The 18,318-nt window shown below is 42.0% G+C and overlaps 2 protein-coding genes across 3 annotated transcripts in view; both read right to left on the bottom strand.

Moving 5' to 3' along the window:
- The window catches only part of LOC104965357 (receptor-type tyrosine-protein phosphatase alpha-like), a 32,087-nt gene extending 21,172 nt beyond the window's left edge, over positions 1 to 10,915 (bottom strand). Inside the window, exons 1-4 of the mRNA XM_010794313.1 lie at positions 10,522 to 10,915; positions 2,317 to 2,363; positions 1,977 to 2,058; positions 1,446 to 1,880 (exon numbers count right to left, since the gene is read on the bottom strand). Of these exons, the coding sequence (XP_010792615.1) occupies positions 1,446 to 1,880; positions 1,977 to 2,058; positions 2,317 to 2,337 (538 nt within the window). The 5' untranslated portion in view covers positions 2,338 to 2,363; positions 10,522 to 10,915. The remainder of the gene's footprint in view (positions 1 to 1,445; positions 1,881 to 1,976; positions 2,059 to 2,316; positions 2,364 to 10,521) is intronic.
- Positions 10,916 to 12,672: 1,757 nt separating this feature from the next.
- idh3b (isocitrate dehydrogenase (NAD(+)) 3 non-catalytic subunit beta) overlaps positions 12,673 to 18,318 on the bottom strand; it is a 10,294-nt gene continuing 4,648 nt past the window's right edge. The window contains exons 6-11 of one of the 2 annotated variants that reach the window (XM_010793742.1): positions 17,575 to 17,708; positions 17,369 to 17,471; positions 17,107 to 17,253; positions 16,822 to 16,916; positions 16,054 to 16,114; positions 12,673 to 13,178 (exon numbers count right to left, since the gene is read on the bottom strand). In XM_010793742.1, the coding sequence (XP_010792044.1) occupies positions 13,101 to 13,178; positions 16,054 to 16,114; positions 16,822 to 16,916; positions 17,107 to 17,253; positions 17,369 to 17,471; positions 17,575 to 17,708 (618 nt within the window). In that variant the 3' untranslated portion in view covers positions 12,673 to 13,100. Of the gene's footprint in view, positions 13,179 to 13,723; positions 14,839 to 16,053; positions 16,115 to 16,821; positions 16,917 to 17,106; positions 17,254 to 17,368; positions 17,472 to 17,574; positions 17,709 to 18,318 lie in introns of those variants that run through there. The other variant, XM_010793741.1, reaches the window with a different exon arrangement.

Below are 18,318 nucleotides of genomic sequence, written 5' to 3'. Positions count from 1 at the left end.
AAAATATATAAAAAATATATATATATTTTTTTCTGTTTTCAAATATTATTTTTTAGAATACCTTAGGCCCTCACAGAGGGCCTAGAGGGCCCTGACGGGGGGCTCGCCACTGCATGGACGGTTCGGCCACACGAGGCCGACATGGAAACGCAGATAACGATCCCAACGGGTCCCAAGGTGGGTAGATCTGCAAACTAAACGCACTGGGGGGGCAAACGGCTCCATGGTTACGCCTATACGATCATGTCCTGATAACGATGACGCAATAGCCCCGCCTCTCCTGCTCAGAGATCAGCTGCTGGGCTCTCAGAAGAGGGAGAGGAAAAGAGAGGCTCCGCTTTTTATTCTTATATTATTATATAGAGTCGTTATTCATTTGTTTTAAAGCTCAATAAATAACGAGGAAGACCTTTGACCGGCACTTTTCTAATTTTGTCCAGAAGATTTAAACTTTAACGGACATGTTGACCGGCGAAAAAAAATCTAACTGAAACTCTGCCGCACGGTCCCCTCGTTCCTTGGAAGAGGCGGAAAGGTGGGTGTTTTTCATCCGCTGGTGGCAAACTGGAGAGATTTACAGCGCTTGCCTCAGGAGGGAGAAAAAGGGCCAGAGCGGAGAATAAACAGAAGGGCAACCATGGCGGGAAGTCTTCTTCGCTGCTTTTGTGGCAGGACTACAGCGCCACTTATAGGCCTGACATAATACTACAGCGTCTCCAGCGCTTTCGAGCGGTCTCGTGTGAACGCACACGTTTCTGGTCCCTGTTGCGTGTGGACGGAAGACTTTTTTGATAGCGATTGCGGTTCGTTTGCGTTATCGTCCTCGTGTGGCCGGGGCTTTAAGCAATGTCTCTTTAAAGAAATCATGACCTGGTTAGTCGAGAAAATCCACAGAGTTTTTTTAAATAGTTTCATGCAGGAACTATTTTCTCCTTGCCGAACTGCACATGCCAACTGTATTACATGCATCTAGTCAAGGACAAGATTCTTGATGTAACATTGAAGATGTAGAAATGAACAAGCTCCTCGTCAACTGAGCTGTTACGTCGGCTAGCTCAGGTGAACTCAAGTGAGTCCCTCATCCAGATGCATGCTTCCTTCTCCGCAGCGATACATTTGGAGGTGTAGTTCGGTAGAAATAAAATAGTTCCTACATGGAACTGCTCACAACAAGGATTATGTTGAGCTAATGTGTCATGATTTCTGAGTCATTCAAATGTGTTTTTGATGCACCACAAGCAAACGTCATCTAGCGAAGGCAGACATCCCTGCAGTTGATATCTTTAATACTCTGAAGCTTAAACAAGACTAGGTTAGATTAAACAAAGGCACTACAGGCAATAAGAACAATATGTATTATTTTTATTTTGGGGTAAGCTGTCTCTTAAGAGGTATATTATGTTCTCTCACATGGAATAAACTGAGCGCCCTGAGTATACACTCACCATGTGGGCTGCTGTCTGAGGTGAAGCCCATCCCGGGTTCTGTGGTGGTCTCCGGCTCCAAATTGAATATATCCTCATCGTCATAATCTGGAGTTGGGGTTTCTGGAGGGAAGGCCGTGGTCTCGTTGTCTCCCCCCGCCGGGATGGGAGGAGGGGGGGGCTCGGTGCTCGGTGGTGCCGCGGGGGCATCGGTTGGAGGTGAGGGGGCGGGGATCGGTAACAGCGCGGTGGCACTCGGACCCGGCAGTTGTACATCCCCCTCACCAGCTGGTGGGCCTGTGGTTGTTTCTTCTGTTGTTGTTATTGTCGTCACCGGGATGACTGCGGGGGCGAGCGTTGTGGGTGGGCCTGTGGGGGCTTGTGTGTGTGCCACTGTGAAGTTGAGGGAGGGAGCGGCAAGGGGGTCTGTGGGTTTGGCAGTGATACTTGGAGGATCTGGAAATTATAATGAAGAAAAAAGAAGAGCATTTAAGTTTCTTAATTCAATCCTTGCAATTGTGAGTAAAGGGATTTCAGATAAGTGGTTCTTACTTGTGATGGGAACATGATCCTGGGCTGAGGCCCCGAGGGCGAGAGCGAGCAGCAGGAGCAGGGGACACACACCCATTCTGCCCTACATGGAGGGTGAACAACAAAAGGGACAAGAGGGTCAGACACAGGAACAAATCTCATTAAGTTCAATAACACTGGTTACGAGGGCCATGTCGTGTTGTTATGATAGAGTCAGGATTTATGTGCATTATAATCCCCTATGTATTTATTCAATTCTTCAATCCTAATCCCACATGCTCATTTTAGGAAGGTAATACTCTAACATTTTAAATGAAATACTTGCATAACATTAGCCTGTGTGTGACGAATGCTGGTTTACCTGAAGAAGCGAAGTTGGCATCAATCACTCATTCGCACAGCGGGGTCCTAGAAGAAAAACAGAAGACGTCATTATTTTGTTTTGCTTTGACAGTCTGAAAATATAAGATTTATTTACTAAATCCTAGCTGAATGTTTTTGCAAGATCAGTATCAAGATGAATAATGTAGGACAGCTTTATTTTGAGACACAGACAGAAATATGAGGCCTGTTCAGAAACTACAAATTGTAGTATGCCAAGTATTTTCCCTAAAAATGTTTTTATTAATATCATCTGGCAACTTCTAGAAGAATCACACCATACTCATATGCCCATAAGATGTTTTTATTTAAAAAAATTGTTTAAATTAATTAACTCAACATTTATTTAAAACTTAAAGTGGACCTATCATGCTATATTTGAACAATATATTGTAGGGCCATACCTATATAAAGTATATAAATATCGTTTTTTTTTCAAAATACCAAACAGATCCTGCATTTTAGCCATGCCTCATTTCGCTCTATTTGCTCTTTCCAGCGCTGTTTATGCAGGGGGCTGATTCTGTGAGCTGCAGCTGAGCACGCCACCCTGTAGGAGAGGGGAGCATGCTTTGAGATCAGCTGCTAGGCTGCAGCGGGGNAAAACTATTCAAACTGACTCGGAGGAATATCTATGACAGAAAAGTGCAATCACTCAGGACTAGTAAACTGCGAGCCGAGAGAAATTTAGCTGCCGACAAAGCACGAAGGGTTTGCCGAGAAGTACAATGGTGTCAAATGGTGCCTTCGGAGTCAAAGGGCGACGTTCCGAGACCGACGAAGCCGGTCGAGTGCGCGGCACGAGGTGATTGGGCCGGGCGGGGTGAGTAGCGGGCAGGTTTAGCGCGTGCAGGCACAACAGGAATCGTCGTGAAGCTACCAGCGTTGCTAGAAGTTATAAGGGGGTTTTTTATTAGGGTGGTCTAGGAAACGGGGGAGGGTTGTCTCCCTACAGGAACAGGACTAAAGGAACAGAAGTAAGTTACTATTTTTGAGAGCTACGAAGAGAGTTTAATAATTATAAAAAACCTGCGGGAGCCGAGCTCAAAGTCCCTGCAGGGCTCGACTATTCCCGCAGTTTACTGCCAGTTCGCGGGGGGACCGCTCTTTGCGACTACTGTGTTTTGGACCATCGCTAGCACTTTTAACAGCATAAATATATTCACACCATGTGGAAAACATAAGCAATCTTGTGGCATAATCCTAGTAAAGGGTCATCAATTCACAGTTGCATATTACTCCCAATCGAAACTACGAGATCGATACCAATATGTTGTGTATCAAATCGTCATGGACTAAAGTGTCGCGACTTTGTAAAGTACAATTCATACTAACAAAAGAAGAGTTATATAGGTAAGCATGAATTGTGGACGGTCGTTAGTCATTTAAGTATAAAGTTGTCTGTTACATATCTACCCCCCCCCACCCCCAAATCAAATACGAGTTTTTTGTGGGTTACATCTAGCTCCTGTAGCTACTACCTTTTCGTTGGTAGCTTCTTAGAAGTTTCCGTCAAGTTATGGCTGAAAAAGTGTGAATTGTGAAACATTATTGTGAAATAATTACACAGTAAATTCAAACCGTTACATACCACACCTATGACTTCTCAATCGTATTACTGGTAGTTTATTTCCCGCTTCGTAATCTTTCCTTTCTTTGGTCCAGAAAAACTAATAGTAGTTTCCTCCATATTCGTGTAAAGACACACAAAATAAGGGACGTTCCCAGATTTCCAATAAACAAACACGAAACAGAAAGACAGTAATGCAGAATACTCATAAAATATACACCGTCATCGTTGAAACCGGTACCCATCGAACCGAGGGACTCACCTTCTTAACGAGAAAATCAACACCCCCCCCGCACTCGAGGTGGACGCCCTCTCAGCCCTGGTCTGGCAGAAACACTGGTGTCATTAGGCACATTCACACCGCAGTACTTTTCCCACAAAGGTTCATGAGAACTTAGTTAATCAGAACTAAAGAGTTCTGATGAACTAAGTACAGATCGCGTTCACACCGGAATAAGTCCCAGGCTGGGGGTGGATTAGGCAAATGAAGCCGCTGACGTCACTTCTTCTTCTTCTGCTTTGGGTTTACTGGCAGGCCGCAAACAACTTCACGGCGTATACTGCCGCCCAAAATCCCCGTCCGGAATTCCCCGGAGTTAGGGACTGGCTTCAGTAGAAGCTGCTGGGACTCCCAGCAGCTTCTACTGAAGCCTTCCGAGTAAATCGCCAGAACACCGACACCTCCTCATCTCCACCGCTCCCATGTTTTATTTTGTGTTGCCATAAATTAGTCTCTCTGCGTTTCTGCGCTGGGCTAATGCTAATAATGCTAATAAAATGGTGGCTTCAGAACACTTTTTTTTTGTTTTACGGGGCGTGGTTTGCAATCCGCCCAGCCAATCAGAAATATAGCTCTTTTCTCACAAGAGAGCTGCATGAGAGTCCCTGCTCTCTAGCAGGGACGGAAAAGGGGGTAAAAAGGTTCTCATGAACTAATTTTAGTTCCGGCTCTTTTTGGTGTAAATTGTAAAGAAGTAGTAGACATAGATGGTAAATATATATGGCGTAATGTTTACAACAAAACTTTGTTTTTCATTGAATTGGCTCTATGAAACCTGATGTACTTATATGATTCATTTTTCTTCAAATTTGTATCTTCTTGGTTGAATGCACTTACTGTAAGTCGCTTTGGATAAAAGCGTCAGCTAAATGTAATGTAATTGTAGGAGAAACAAATATGTTACATTGTTTTGCTTTAATGCAGATACCCATTTTTATCAAGCTTCCAATGTAATTTTGATTTTGTGATTATAACCCATTTATCTGATAGAAAAAAATTGTCCCTAAAGTTTCGTTTTCCAGAGCATTTGAAAAATGTTTCTTAGCATCGCACAACAAAATTAACAATTGGATATACACGGGGAACAAATGTACACGAATATGCCATTATATAAAAAGGGAATCTAATCTGATAATGTAGTGTAATCTCATATCTAATCATGTAAAGCAACATATTGAACTTCACCACAACCACTGGGCAGAACCCGATGCTTTAATGTGCATTCAAGTGGTGAGCCCGACCAACCATTGAAGAGTTTCTTCTCAGCCTGTGGGCGAATGCAGACCTCATACGAGTGCAATCACACGGTGCTGAAAGGGCTGGGCTGTTCCCATGCCATTTCATTCACACAGTGAAAGGAACACTTATAGGTAGAATATAAAGGAAGTCCAATTACATCTCCATGACAACCAAAGGCCAAGACGTTAGATCAATGCAAGGTAGTCATTTAATATGGAGAGTTCCCACTCAAGTCTGTGGATTTCACCGATGGTTTTATATTTACCTGTGACCCGAGGTGAGGTAATGAGTATCTTCTCCGACTGCGCGGACATGAATCAATGAATAGCTCAAAAATGAAAACGGATTGCACAAAAGGGGATCTCTCAGGGGAAGAAAATACTTTATCCTGAGAGTCCTTAGCAGCCGTTTCCTCGGTTCATAATGTGTCGTTTTATCTAGATCCCAATGTAACCGTACTTCCACTGCAGGAAGCGTTATTTCTTAAGAATCAACACATCTTATTAATAATTCAAAGAGGATGTCTCCCCTAGGCAAATGGGTGAGCCGGAAAACCAACACACAAACCCTACAAGTCTTGCTGACATGACACCAGCGGCGGTGGTCAAGGGGACTTCAGCATTCATGCAGAGAACTATTTCCCTCTGGCTTTCTACAAGGCATCCTGCTTCTCTAGAACTGCAGCGCTAGATAATGCTTGTCTGTCTGTCTCTATTCATGGCATATTAATACTGTTTCTATGTCTTGAGAGGGGCGTGGGGCAACAGGAATACTGTGAATGCTTCTCTGCACGGGGAGACCGAAGTAGGCCTAACCCAGGGCCTGAGGACTCCTGCCCCGAAACAGACCACAGATTATACGTCCCCGGTGCCACATACAACAGCCACAATCCTCTGGACTTCCCTTTCTGAGGGATACTGCTCCCCGCTGTGGTTTGTATTCCTGTTGGCTTCATTCACGGGCTGGTGAGTTGATGAAAAGACGGAGAGAAGCCGGGGATTACTATTCTGGCTACATCACAGAGGCGAGAGTGACCGCTGTGTCTGTTATTAAGCCTGTAATGATGTTTCGGTTCCATCAGGCTGGAGGGATGAAGAAAACTCACTTGTTTCAGAGAGTGAAAGCGGTGAGTCAGTGAAGCCCTGGTCTGCTGCCCCGTTGTAGGGTTTCTCACGGAGCATGCCAGGGGCCTCTCAAGCGTTCCCACATTGGACACAGAGAGGATGTGGAGGCGCAAAGCATGGCCTGCCCACAGAAGCCGCTGTGACCTTGAAGCGTGGTGTGAGGCCAAACGGGAATCTCAAGGGCCATGACAAAACATGATTCACTTCTGCTTTAAGAAACATTAGCAACAAAACTGAGTTCTACATCTGGCATGCAGATAAGGCTTGCCATCAAACCGGTGCTTTAGTGTTCTGGTCAAATACCCAGAGATGTATTAATTACACTTTTATTCTGACAGTTTTAGACTTTGAGTGCTTAGTAGAACTGCTGGTGTTTATTCCAGCTTTAACAATTACAAAGTTTGCTTTTTTTGTCTAATGAAATGTAAACAACTACTAAAGCTTAATTCCAAGGGAGTGTGCATATCCTTAATAGTAGCATAACTAAACTCTAATAAAGCTCTGATTTAGGGCTGCCCGGTAGGAAGGAGATACATGTAAACTCTGTTGAATGTCACGATAACTGAGTTATATTAAAGTGTACTTAGTTCTGCCTCTCTGCTGCTTTCTGTCAAATTACAATTGCTTATTCAATTGATGGAAAAAACAGTTTAAAAATTATTCTCAGCAATCGTTTATTGTAATGTAAACATTGAACCATACAGAAAATGCACCAGTAAAAAGTTGATGGCTAAATTGTATTTTAATGCAGTTAAAAATCAAACATTTCCTGAGGGCACTGTTGCAGTCTTTGCAGAGGGCTTTACGTATTTTATTGATATTATTACATATGATGATTACCGATGTATTCATCCGTAAGTAGCAGTTGGCTGATGGGTATTTCATTCCTTTATGTTTGAATAAGCTGTTGGGTAGTGCTGAGATTTGTTCATATAAAATGTCAAACTTATAAAAGTATGAAAAGTAAGCAAAAAGGCAGAATATATGGTTTATGGAGTGAAAGCAGCATTACATATTAGGTCGATTAGGTTCATTCCCCTGCCACAGTTTATATCTTTACTTGATTCATTTAGGTCCTGTAACAATGGGAACCCAAAGTCAAGGTTCTCATATCAGAAGTGACCACCCAGTCCCCCCTCTTCCTCTGGAAGATAAGAAGAAGCCCATCCAAGATGAAGAGGCTGCAACTATCTGAGGCTTCACAGGAGTGTCGTGAGAACGCGTCTCCAAAATCCTCCACGCCCGTCTTTAGCTGGTGCGTTCAAATACTCTGTAGCATTGCAACACGCTCTTCGGGACACTTTTTTCCCCACAGTGGGGCAAGAAGGCCGATGCCAAGGGCAAATCTAAATATTTATAACTTTGCCTCTCAACTGGTTTTGAATGTGACTTGGATTTGACCTCGGCCAATAAGGCATTGTTTGAAAAAGTGCATCAATATTTTTCTCTGGTTGGAAAAACTAATTGAAATACAAAAACATGATGTGATTGAAAGTGTCATTTTGTTCATAACTCCTGCTTGTATTTCAGCCAAAGCCACAAATCCATTACTTAGGGCCATTATCCCATATCGCTGTGGCAGAAAAGCCCCCCCCCTCCCAATAAAATAAACTCTAATAAAAAGGCAAGAGCCGTGAGTTTAAAGGGACCTGGATCAGATGTGAGGTTCAGATCACAAGAACCTCACACATCTAAAATATTTAAAACCCCACCATGTCTTTGAAGTACACGGAAATCAAATAAAGTATTATGAATATCAATCACAGCCACGGTAAACCAGAAACATCAATCATCCCACATCAGGAGGATGTAAAACAAATGTTTACTCAGTAGTTTGAAGGGATTACATAATCACAACTCCGCATCTACTTTGGTAAGAACAAAGCGGGGTGGACTGATGATGATGAAGTCGACAGAATCAGTTGAGATTTTTCTATGAGAGGTGAGTCGTCAAACAGGTTCATTTCCTGCATTGTGAAATAGATGTCATGGAGGCCAAACGACATATAACATGTAGTTGAAATCAGGCTCCATAATGCCTCATAATCCTCTAAATGCAGCTGTGTTGATCCTGTTAGGGGCAGAATTACAGTGCTCTTCCACGGTGAAATACATCGGCCAACAGGTGGAAACAAAAATATATGTCTACCGCCCCACCCAAAACGCCAACTCATAATATTGTGTCAGCACTCGGAAATTGTGAAATAAAAAAAAAAACTCCCACCCATCAAAACTATACTTCATTTCAAGCTATTCTTATTTTTAGAAACTAGGCCGATCATGAAAATGTGGCGTTAGGATCACTTAGGCTTCTCTGCTAAAACACTTTCCGGATCCCAAGACAGAAATAACTCCTTTCTCTTAAAATAGGCTGAAGATATGGACAGAGCGAGCAGGGTGATAACAGCTCTGCCTTTTTTCTTCTCTCAATCCAACTTTTTAGAGCTGTGGCTGTTCGTCAACCAGAGATGGTTCAACAGCATTCTGGGAAACGTGTCCAGGCCTGACAAGCAGAGGTCAAGGCAGGCCTGCTGGTGCACAGAGAGCGGTGGCGTTGAGGTTTCGCAGGAGGTGCAGCTTGAGTTTTGCACTTCGATGGTCCTGAACATGACACGGCCACCTCGCTTAAGTGGAAAAGCGTGTTGTGGAAAGGCACAGAGACGAGGGCTGGTGGATATGTGCTGCAGCTTGGTGAATGGGTACAAACGTGATGAGTCAAGCTCCAGGCAGACATAGCAAAGCCTTTGTCAGAAACATCAAGCCACGCTCTGCCATGCCTCCTCTAGATGGATGATGCTCTGACTTTAACACTTTTTCTTTCCAGGTGCAAAGTTTTTGTAGTTGATACTTGGCTCAAATGGGCAGGCAGCTCAGTCCATAGGGACATGGCTTGGGAACCAAGTAGGGAGTGTGGACCGGTACTGGGAGATATGCCAGTTTGCCTTCTGGACACTGCAGAAGTGCCTTTGAGCAAGCCTACAGATCCTAACACCAATCCCCAAGGTTTATATAAAATAAATCACCAACCTCTTCATACTAGAATGGGTCAAATGCAGAGTTTTATTTCACTGTGTTCATTTCTGACAGTTAAATGTTGATTCAGCTGCCAAAATGAAGGAGTCAATGAAGAATTCATCCACTTTATTGACCTAATTGTCATCATTTCCAATGACAACCAAGCCATTAAAATGAAGTTAAAGCTGATGCCCAATAGGTAAAAACTATGTAATAAAAAAAAAACTCCCACAATATTGTAATGGTATGCTCGGTTACACCCAACATGCAGAAGGAGGAGAACATTAATCATTACAAACAACTTTGGGAGAGGAGACTCTTCAGAGGGAGAGAGACTCCATGTCAGAGTGCAGAAGAAGAAGAAGAAACACAAAGCAGCCGCTGTGATTTGACAGAGCATACATGTTAATGTTAGGCCGACCTAATTCCTGTTGTGAAGCCCCCCTCCTGCTCCCAAACCCACCAGCCTGCTCCCCACTCTCTCTGGACGTGTAATAACAAAGCGTTGATCAATAAAGTGTACTTTCCAGTGAGGCAGGACAAACCTGGACCCCCTCTTTGTTCCACTGCCAGCGCAAACATCATCCGTGTTGGATCAAACCGAGTTACAACCTCTGACTTCTTTTCTAATGTTGTCGCACTCATCCCCTTTTCTTGAGAGCCCCCTTCGCCCAAAAAAAAGAAAAAATCCCTCCCTGCCTCCAAGCTACTTCTGAAATGTTCAAGCGTCACAAAGAGGTTTACAAGTATTAAACACAGCCCTAATCATTACCTAAGCTGCAGGTTTATCGCCACTGTGATACAGGTATCATGTAATGTATCCTGCTGTGAGGCTAAACTCGGGGGACAAAGTGCTTGTTTGTGGGTGACACAATTGTTACAGCTATAGGAAACATGCTGCTACAGCTACATTGTAACAAGTGTGATTCGGGCTTTTTGCAAAACAAGAAAACTCACCACAACTCCTGTAGCGCCCAGAGGAAACCCGAGGAGGGGGTTAAAAAAAAAACAGCGAAGCCAAGTAGGAATGTATCCTTTCTTTCTCTTCCACGTTTTTTCCAACCCCGGCCCCTGTCTCCACACCCCAGGAACCAGAGTGTGAGCGGGGTGGGGGGGACCTGGGTGATAGCAGAGCACGATCTGGGACGCACAGCCAAGACTTCGCACTCAGTTTATCCGATAAATCCTCCAGGAAAGAACGGCAGCCCCACGAAAAAAGTCCTCGATTCGACCTAGCTTCTCGTCCCTGCGGAGTGTTACTTTCTTGGCCTTCCTGGGTGTTGAATCCCACGGTTTATCCGCTGTATCCGGGCGCGTCGGCCGACTATTCTAGTCCGCCATGTTGTGTCTCTGTCTGCATAGGAAGAATGGGAAGCGAGCAGCAAATTCCCAGGCCAGCCCTGTCTCTTCTGCTCCTGATCCCGAAGCCCGCAGCGCCCCCTGCTGGCCGGGCCGGAGCTCACACACTGACACTGCAGAGGGCTAATAATAAAAAAACATTTTTTGTTTCTTTAAAGGTCACCTATTATGCAAAATCCACTTTTTCATGTCTTTTATACATAAACGTGTCCCCTCTGTGTAAAGAGATTCTGAAAGTATCAGAAAAAAAGATTCGCTCATTTTTTGTCCTGATACATTTATATAAAAACCTGTCTGAAATGTGTTTTAGGCTTGTGTAACCATTAGCCAAAGTAAACGCCCCCCCCCCCCCTTATCACCTGAATCTCCTCCTAGAGCAACATTGTGTTCTTTTTAACCAAATATCTCTCAGAGGGGAGTGGCTCCTTATTTTCATCTTAAGTAAAAGACAGAGAATCAGCACTTTTGAAACAGAGGGTTTTATGGGATGCTACAATGCATGATCTGCATTTCTATATATCTGAGACCTATTCTATATTGATGAAAAACAGTATAATAGGGGACCTTTAAACATAAGATTGTCTTTATTGTTTTCTGAATCTGACAGTGGTGGAAGATCATTATTTATAATGAGCAGATGCTTTAATTGAGTAAAAGTAACAATACATTATTGTCATAATACACAAATAAGCATTAAATGTAAATACTCATGTAAAGTACAAGTACTTCAAAATTGTACTCAAGTACACTTGAGTAAATGTACTTCTGGAATCTGACACATTTAAATAGTATGTTGATGTTCATTAATACAGTATATGTACTACTGGGATGATGGATAAAGTAGAAAGGGACAGTGACATGACATGTTTTAAAAGTGGAGTGTGGTCCATAGTAACAATGTGTGACATTTAAAAATAAATGATGACAGCTAAAGGTTTTTATAAAGTTTGTTGTTGTTGCGAACAAAAATGATCAGGTTCAGAAATAAAGACCAAGTTACTCAGAAAAAGGGTTATCAGACAACTGAAAATATAACAGTGCATTAATAAAACATATTGTTGGTTTAATAATTAAAATGAAGTGATACATCTAATATTAATCTTTATGCTTTAGCCATTTATAATGAGCTTGGTATAACATTTAAGCTTTGAAATTAAATACATTTTTTATTATGTAACTAACAGTACCATTTACAGATGTATTCAGTTATATTTTTGTAATTGTTTTATCAACATTAAATACACTTTGTCAATAGTGAATGGGGCTTGATTTACATATAAGGTCCTTTGCCTTAAAAGCCAATCGAAATGGATCATTTTAATGGTGAAGTTTTACTACCATGACAGACATTTTGTAAGCCCGTAGTACATGTTAATATCTCAATCTTTTATCTAACTGAAGACCTTTGGGTATTGGATTGCTTGTTGGACAAAAAAAACAATATTAAATCCAAACCAATTATTAATGAATCAAACCATGATAAAGAATAATCAACCCTGTGCAAACATTGTGTTCAGGTTCATCTCCACATAATCCTTTGTTCACAGCTCTGGATCATATTTCAGCCGGCACAAAGCAAGTCTTTTTATAAATTCTGCAGTCCACCTGACGTGCAAGTTTGGAAACCGAGATATGGCTTAGATATGGGCTCCTCATGCTGCGTGCTAAGTGAGCCACAAGCCACCATGATTAAGTTACCTTATACTACATCAGCCTTTTATTGACATTCACGCAAAGATTTTGCACACATGATGTTATATCTCTTTTATTATTCATATCTCATCATAAAGGAAGAAGCAATAGTGCTAAAACCTGAAGTAAATAAATAATGTACACCATGTGTTGACACTGGTTAATGTCCCGACATAAAACCATTAAGAAAAATAGTATATTAAGGATAAGGAACATGATTTGTGCGCATAAAAGAAATAAGGTCCATCCCACATTTTGCATTAGATGTCATAGTTAATATGCTACACGCAAAATACAGATTATTGATGTTATAGCTGCACATTTCACCTGCATTTCACGGTGTTTAATATGGAAAATGTGGGTTAACTGTTCCTGGAAAAAAAAAAAAGTGTGTGCGTAGATCAGTCAAAAGAGGAGTTTAACAGGATGTAAATAAAAAGCCTTGTGTGCGTCTCAGCAGCTGACAGATTTGCCAACACAGCGCTTTACACTGCCATGTTAGCAATGACAGCCCTGGTGAACTCGTCACTCGAGGCGTAGCCCCCCAGGTCCCCAGTGCGCACCTGTTGCAAACATAAAGACACTTTGTTACTATATGCACAGCTGCAGAAACACATGTCCACATACAGCATCACCGCCTGCCTGTTAGAGAGCCTTTAAAAACGGCACCCAAGAGGACTGCTTTTAGAAATCAGATTGAGATGAGATTATTTATTTTCTCATATTATTTTATCATTAGCAGCATTAATCAAGGCTAAGAATCTACATATATCAGTCGCTTAAATTACATCTTTAAATCAGATGAAGTATTAATGTTCAGAAACAGTTGTCCACGGTCCAACATGCAATCATTCTTATTAATTAGTATTCAACCATAGTTATGTCATTCAGGGTCCAAAAGTGTTATTTATTTAATCACAGTTTTAACAAGCTTTAATATGCAGGCATGACATCTCCTTAAAGGATTATTAAACAAAATGGACACTTATTTTAATAGACCAAAAAGAAAAAAGGACAAGACGACGCTGTTCACACTAGTGGTAGTATACATTATTCAAAAAGTAGAAACATTTGAGTGCACCCAAATTCAAATAAAGAGTGCAGTGAGTAATACGTTATCTTTTATTGTTTTGAAATCTTGGCACATTTTGACGAAAACATGGACCGCTGGTGAGGTAGAGCAGCGTTTAAATGTCTTACAGCTTGACTGGCATCAACCATCTGATACTTGTTTATTATGAGACCTTGGAGATAATGTTTAAATAAAACTGAGAACAAAAAAATAATGAAATTAAGCAAAAAATCTTCAGTATAATTTGGTCTTATATTTGATTCTGAATTCAGGACTGGCTTTACGGGCACTGTGGCCGTCACACAGAGGATTTCTTTAGCTATTAACCTGTACAATTATAACAATACCTCTAAGTTTGTAACAATACCTAAACGTTTGTTGACAGTCAATGAAGTAGTACCTGAAAGTAATGTATTTTTTGTTTAATTAATGTTAACATAGCAATTGTATTATTAATCTCAAGGTAAAACACATATGACGGGTTTGGCCTTGCCTAACAGTAACTTACTAAACCAAAATGTTGATGTTAGTTTACAGCAATGCAATGTTAGAACAGAGTTTTATTGAAAACACGAAGACATTTGAGGGTCAGAAATGTTACAGTATAAGTGGGTCATGATGCAGTACTGTTATCATTCTGTATATCAGGTCACAGCGGATATTATGAGAACATTTGATAAAACTAAGGTAATTCGGTGGTGAAGTGTGACGAAAATAAAGATTAGTCGATATAATCTGTAGATAAAGGCAGCCGGGTTGACCGTTTCTAACAATGTATGATAGTGGAGAGGTAGGCTGAAATGGCTGACGCAACAAGCACAAGGACAAAATAACTCTCAGAAGAATTGAAACATAATTATATAGATGTAATGATCCAAATCCATGAGAGGAAGCCTCATGAGCTGCACACACAGTTTAATCCTCGTACAGTATGATGCTCCTGGTGTTTGTCAAAAACTGTGAGACACTATGTCATGTCAGAGGGGAGGTGAGTCTTTACATGTGTCTACTTCATGTTAAGAACAAAGTCCAGATTTAGGGAAGCAGTGTGACGATACATCTTATCGAACAGGTCGGTGACGCAGGTTTTCCGTAACACCACGCACAAAGTCGCTAGTGGTGGCGTAACCGCCAAGGTCTCGGGTCCGGACCTGGGACGTGCAAGTGCGCACACAAAGACGGACAGACACAGGGTAGTGGGGTAGAAGGAGAGGGAATTAAAGGATAGGGAAGAGGGAGAGGAAGGGCACTTCAGACAACGTGCAGGCAAATTCTGCCTTCAAACGACAAACAATTTCTCACAATCACAATGTTTCCTCAAATATAATGCTAACCCCATTCACAGAACAGCTTTTACAAACTTTTTGAGAAGAACGAAGAAGTGAAGTTATTGCTGAAATGCGATTTAGAGCCGATTGACCAAGCGATAAATCGGAGAGACTAAGGTTTACGGATGTCATGCTGGTGTTTGTTACAGGTTAGAGTCACTGAGGAGCAAGAGCAACAGGCAGTTGCCTGGGAGAGATGAGTTGTTGGTAATTCAGTGCATCAGAAAAGAGCTCAAATAAGATGACATGAATACATTTTGAAAGTCAGTTATCAAAGGCTCTCTAACATGCTAACTCATAGTTCGCAGGTTATTAAATGGAGTCATATGTGGGTCAAGAACTGCTAAAATTACACTTAAAGTGTTTCTGGTATTCGCCAGATTTTTTAGGATTAAGATCTTTTTTTTCTTTCTGTCCTTTATTTCCTAACTCGAGGACCACTTGGCAGTGCCTAGGAACTAGCACATCCTATCAGTCCACACCATGGATGTATAATAAGAACTGGATACAGCGTCGGAGGTGGGGTCTCCTTCGTTCCTATGAGAGCTGCTCATTGGCGCATGAAGACAAAATGGCCCAACTTTTGAGAGAGCAAAACGTCAGAGAGATTACCCATCATGCCTGGCTGTCAGAGCAGAAGAACCCGTATGTGCGCTCACGGAGCATGCGCCCCTTAAGCCCCGCCCCCCGAGCTCCCACTCTCGGCTCAGTAGAATGAATGGACAGAAAATAAATCTAGATTCGGCTTTTAGTGCATTTTACAACTTTAAGGACCGAATGATTCTAATAATTATATTTCATTGTTTATTTTCAGAAATATGAGATTACAGTTATTGACCCACAAAACTGACAAGCAACATCATCTTTAAGAAACACATTCTGAGGGTAAGTAAACAAGGTTGTTATCTTCACATTTCTGAAGAAGAAGCACATCTTTTAATTTGGTCTCTCATTCCCTGTTAATAGTGTTAGTTTTGTTCATAGCAGGTGTGTCTCTCTCTCACTCTCACTCACACACACTCACGCACAATAACTTACCTTGCCCTGCTTGATTACCCTCTTCACAGCATCTGACACCATATTGGAGTGATATTCCAGGCTGCATTAAAAAAACAGGGACAAAGAGGGAGGTTTGTTGATGTTCTTAAACACATGTCAACATTCAGACCTAGAGTCACACCTAGGGTAAGCCATTCATTTAGGAATCATTTGAGTAATATTTGTTGACAGCATTAAAAGTGTTGCTGTTGTTACTTTTAATAAGCCTGTCCAATTATTTATGCATTAAATTATTGGATGGCATTTGTACCGCTTCTCATCACCACTAAAAACTCATAGTTCAGTAACATCACAATAAAAAGTCCGCAATACTAAACTTAAATAATTAAAAAAGTTGGCATAGAATGCTTTGGTAATGTGAAAAAACGCAGGCCTAAAAGGAAGGTGTTGGGATTTATTTAGTTGGATAATTAATCTATCTAACTTTTGTTTGCTGGTTTTTCTCAAGCTTCTAGAGAGCAGTGCAACCTGACCTGATTAGGCGGAAGCGTTACCCTCTGCCAACTTTGACCTTGTTTGTCGCTGACCTTTGACGCGCAGCAAATAAGATGACAGCTGTATGTAGCTAACAAGGGAGCTAACAAGCTAACAAGGGAGGAAACTACAGAAATTAAACTAGCGGTTTAAGCCAGTTGTGTATCATGAGAAGGCAGCTTAAGGCTTGAAGGTGGACCAGGACCGAGGATTAGGAGGTGTGGTGTGAAATGTGTTGTGCTTCTGAAAACACAACATAAACATTTGACTCACTTGAGGTGCCTGAGCATGTTAGCAGCACTGAGCAGCATGGCTGTGGGGTTAGCAATGTTCCTTCCTACAGCCTGTGCAAAGGGGTGGCGCGCACCCTGAAAGAAAACAGACAGACACAAGACGTCTCCATCACCAAGTGACACAGAAAGGTTGAGTTGAAACAATAGTTAGACTGTGTCAATAGATATAGCTATTTTTTTGAACTGCAACAATACCATTTACTGCCATGCATTCTCATTTAACTTATGAATCACATTAAAAAACAATATGAATTTTTAAACTTACGGTCTCAAACACAGCATACTCTCCACTGTAGCTTTCTCCAGGAACAACTCCCGCTCCACCAACCAGCCCCGCTGCCAGGTTATCAATGATGTTCCCATACAGGTTGGGCATCACCAGCACGTCAAACTGGTACGGGTTCTGCACCAGCTGCAGTACGGTAAGAGACGATGAGAAGTTTAAACAAGAAATTGAAAAGGGACACTTAAACAAGCCAATTATTTAAAGATTAAGTTGGAGGAATTAATTGAGAGGCTGTATGTACCTGCATGCAACAGTTATCAATGATTATGGTCTCAAATTTGATTTTGGGGTACAGCTCTGCAATCTCAGCACAGCACTGCAGAAACAGGCCATCAGCTAGTTTCCTGTAATAAGACAGGACATGAGGACAAATCAATTTGATTTTATGAACAAACAAAGGAATGATTGTTTTTCAGAAGCAAACAGGGAGCTGTGCTGAACCCTTACATGATGTTGGCCTTGTGAACAGCGGTGACCTTGCTACGTCCCTTCTTGGTGGCGTAATCGAAGGCGAACTTGGCAATGCGCCGAGACTTCACTCTGGTGATGATCTTCAAGCATTCGATCACACCTGGCACACTCTGCAGAGCAAGGAGAGGGTACCCACATTTTAATACAGCCATTCTTATTCAAGCATTGACACAACAACAGGACCAAATATAGAAAATACATTAGGCGCTTTCACACCGCAGTACTCTTCCCACAAAGGTTCATCAGAACTTAGTTCATGAGAACCCTTTAGTCTCATGAACTAAGTACAGATCGCGTTCACACCGGAATAAGTCTCTGGGGGAAGATTAGGCAAATGAAGCCGCTGACGTCACTTCTTCTGCTTTGGGTTTACTGGCAGGCCGCAAACAACTTCACGGCGTATACTGCCGCCCAAAATCCCCGGCCGGAAGTCCCCGGAGTTGGGGACTGGCTTCAGTAGAAGCTGCTGGGACTCCCAGCAGCTTCTACTGAAGCCATCCGAGTAAATCGCCAGAACGCCAACACCTCCTCATCTCCACCGCTCCCATGTTTTCTTTTGTGTTGCCATAAGTTAGTCTCTCTGCGTTTCTGCGCTGGGCTAATGCTAATGCTAATAATGCTAATGCGAGGATAATAATTTGAGTTTTACGGGGCGTGGTTTGCAATCCGCCCAGCCAATCAGAAATATAGCTCTTTTCTCACAAGAGAGCCGCATGAGAG

This window comes from Notothenia coriiceps, unplaced genomic scaffold, assembly GCF_000735185.1.
Source record: "Notothenia coriiceps isolate Sejong01 unplaced genomic scaffold, NC01 NC01_scaffold00037244, whole genome shotgun sequence".
NCBI lineage: Eukaryota > Metazoa > Chordata > Actinopteri > Perciformes > Nototheniidae > Notothenia > Notothenia coriiceps.
This window is presented reverse-complemented; position numbering and strand designations above follow the sequence as displayed.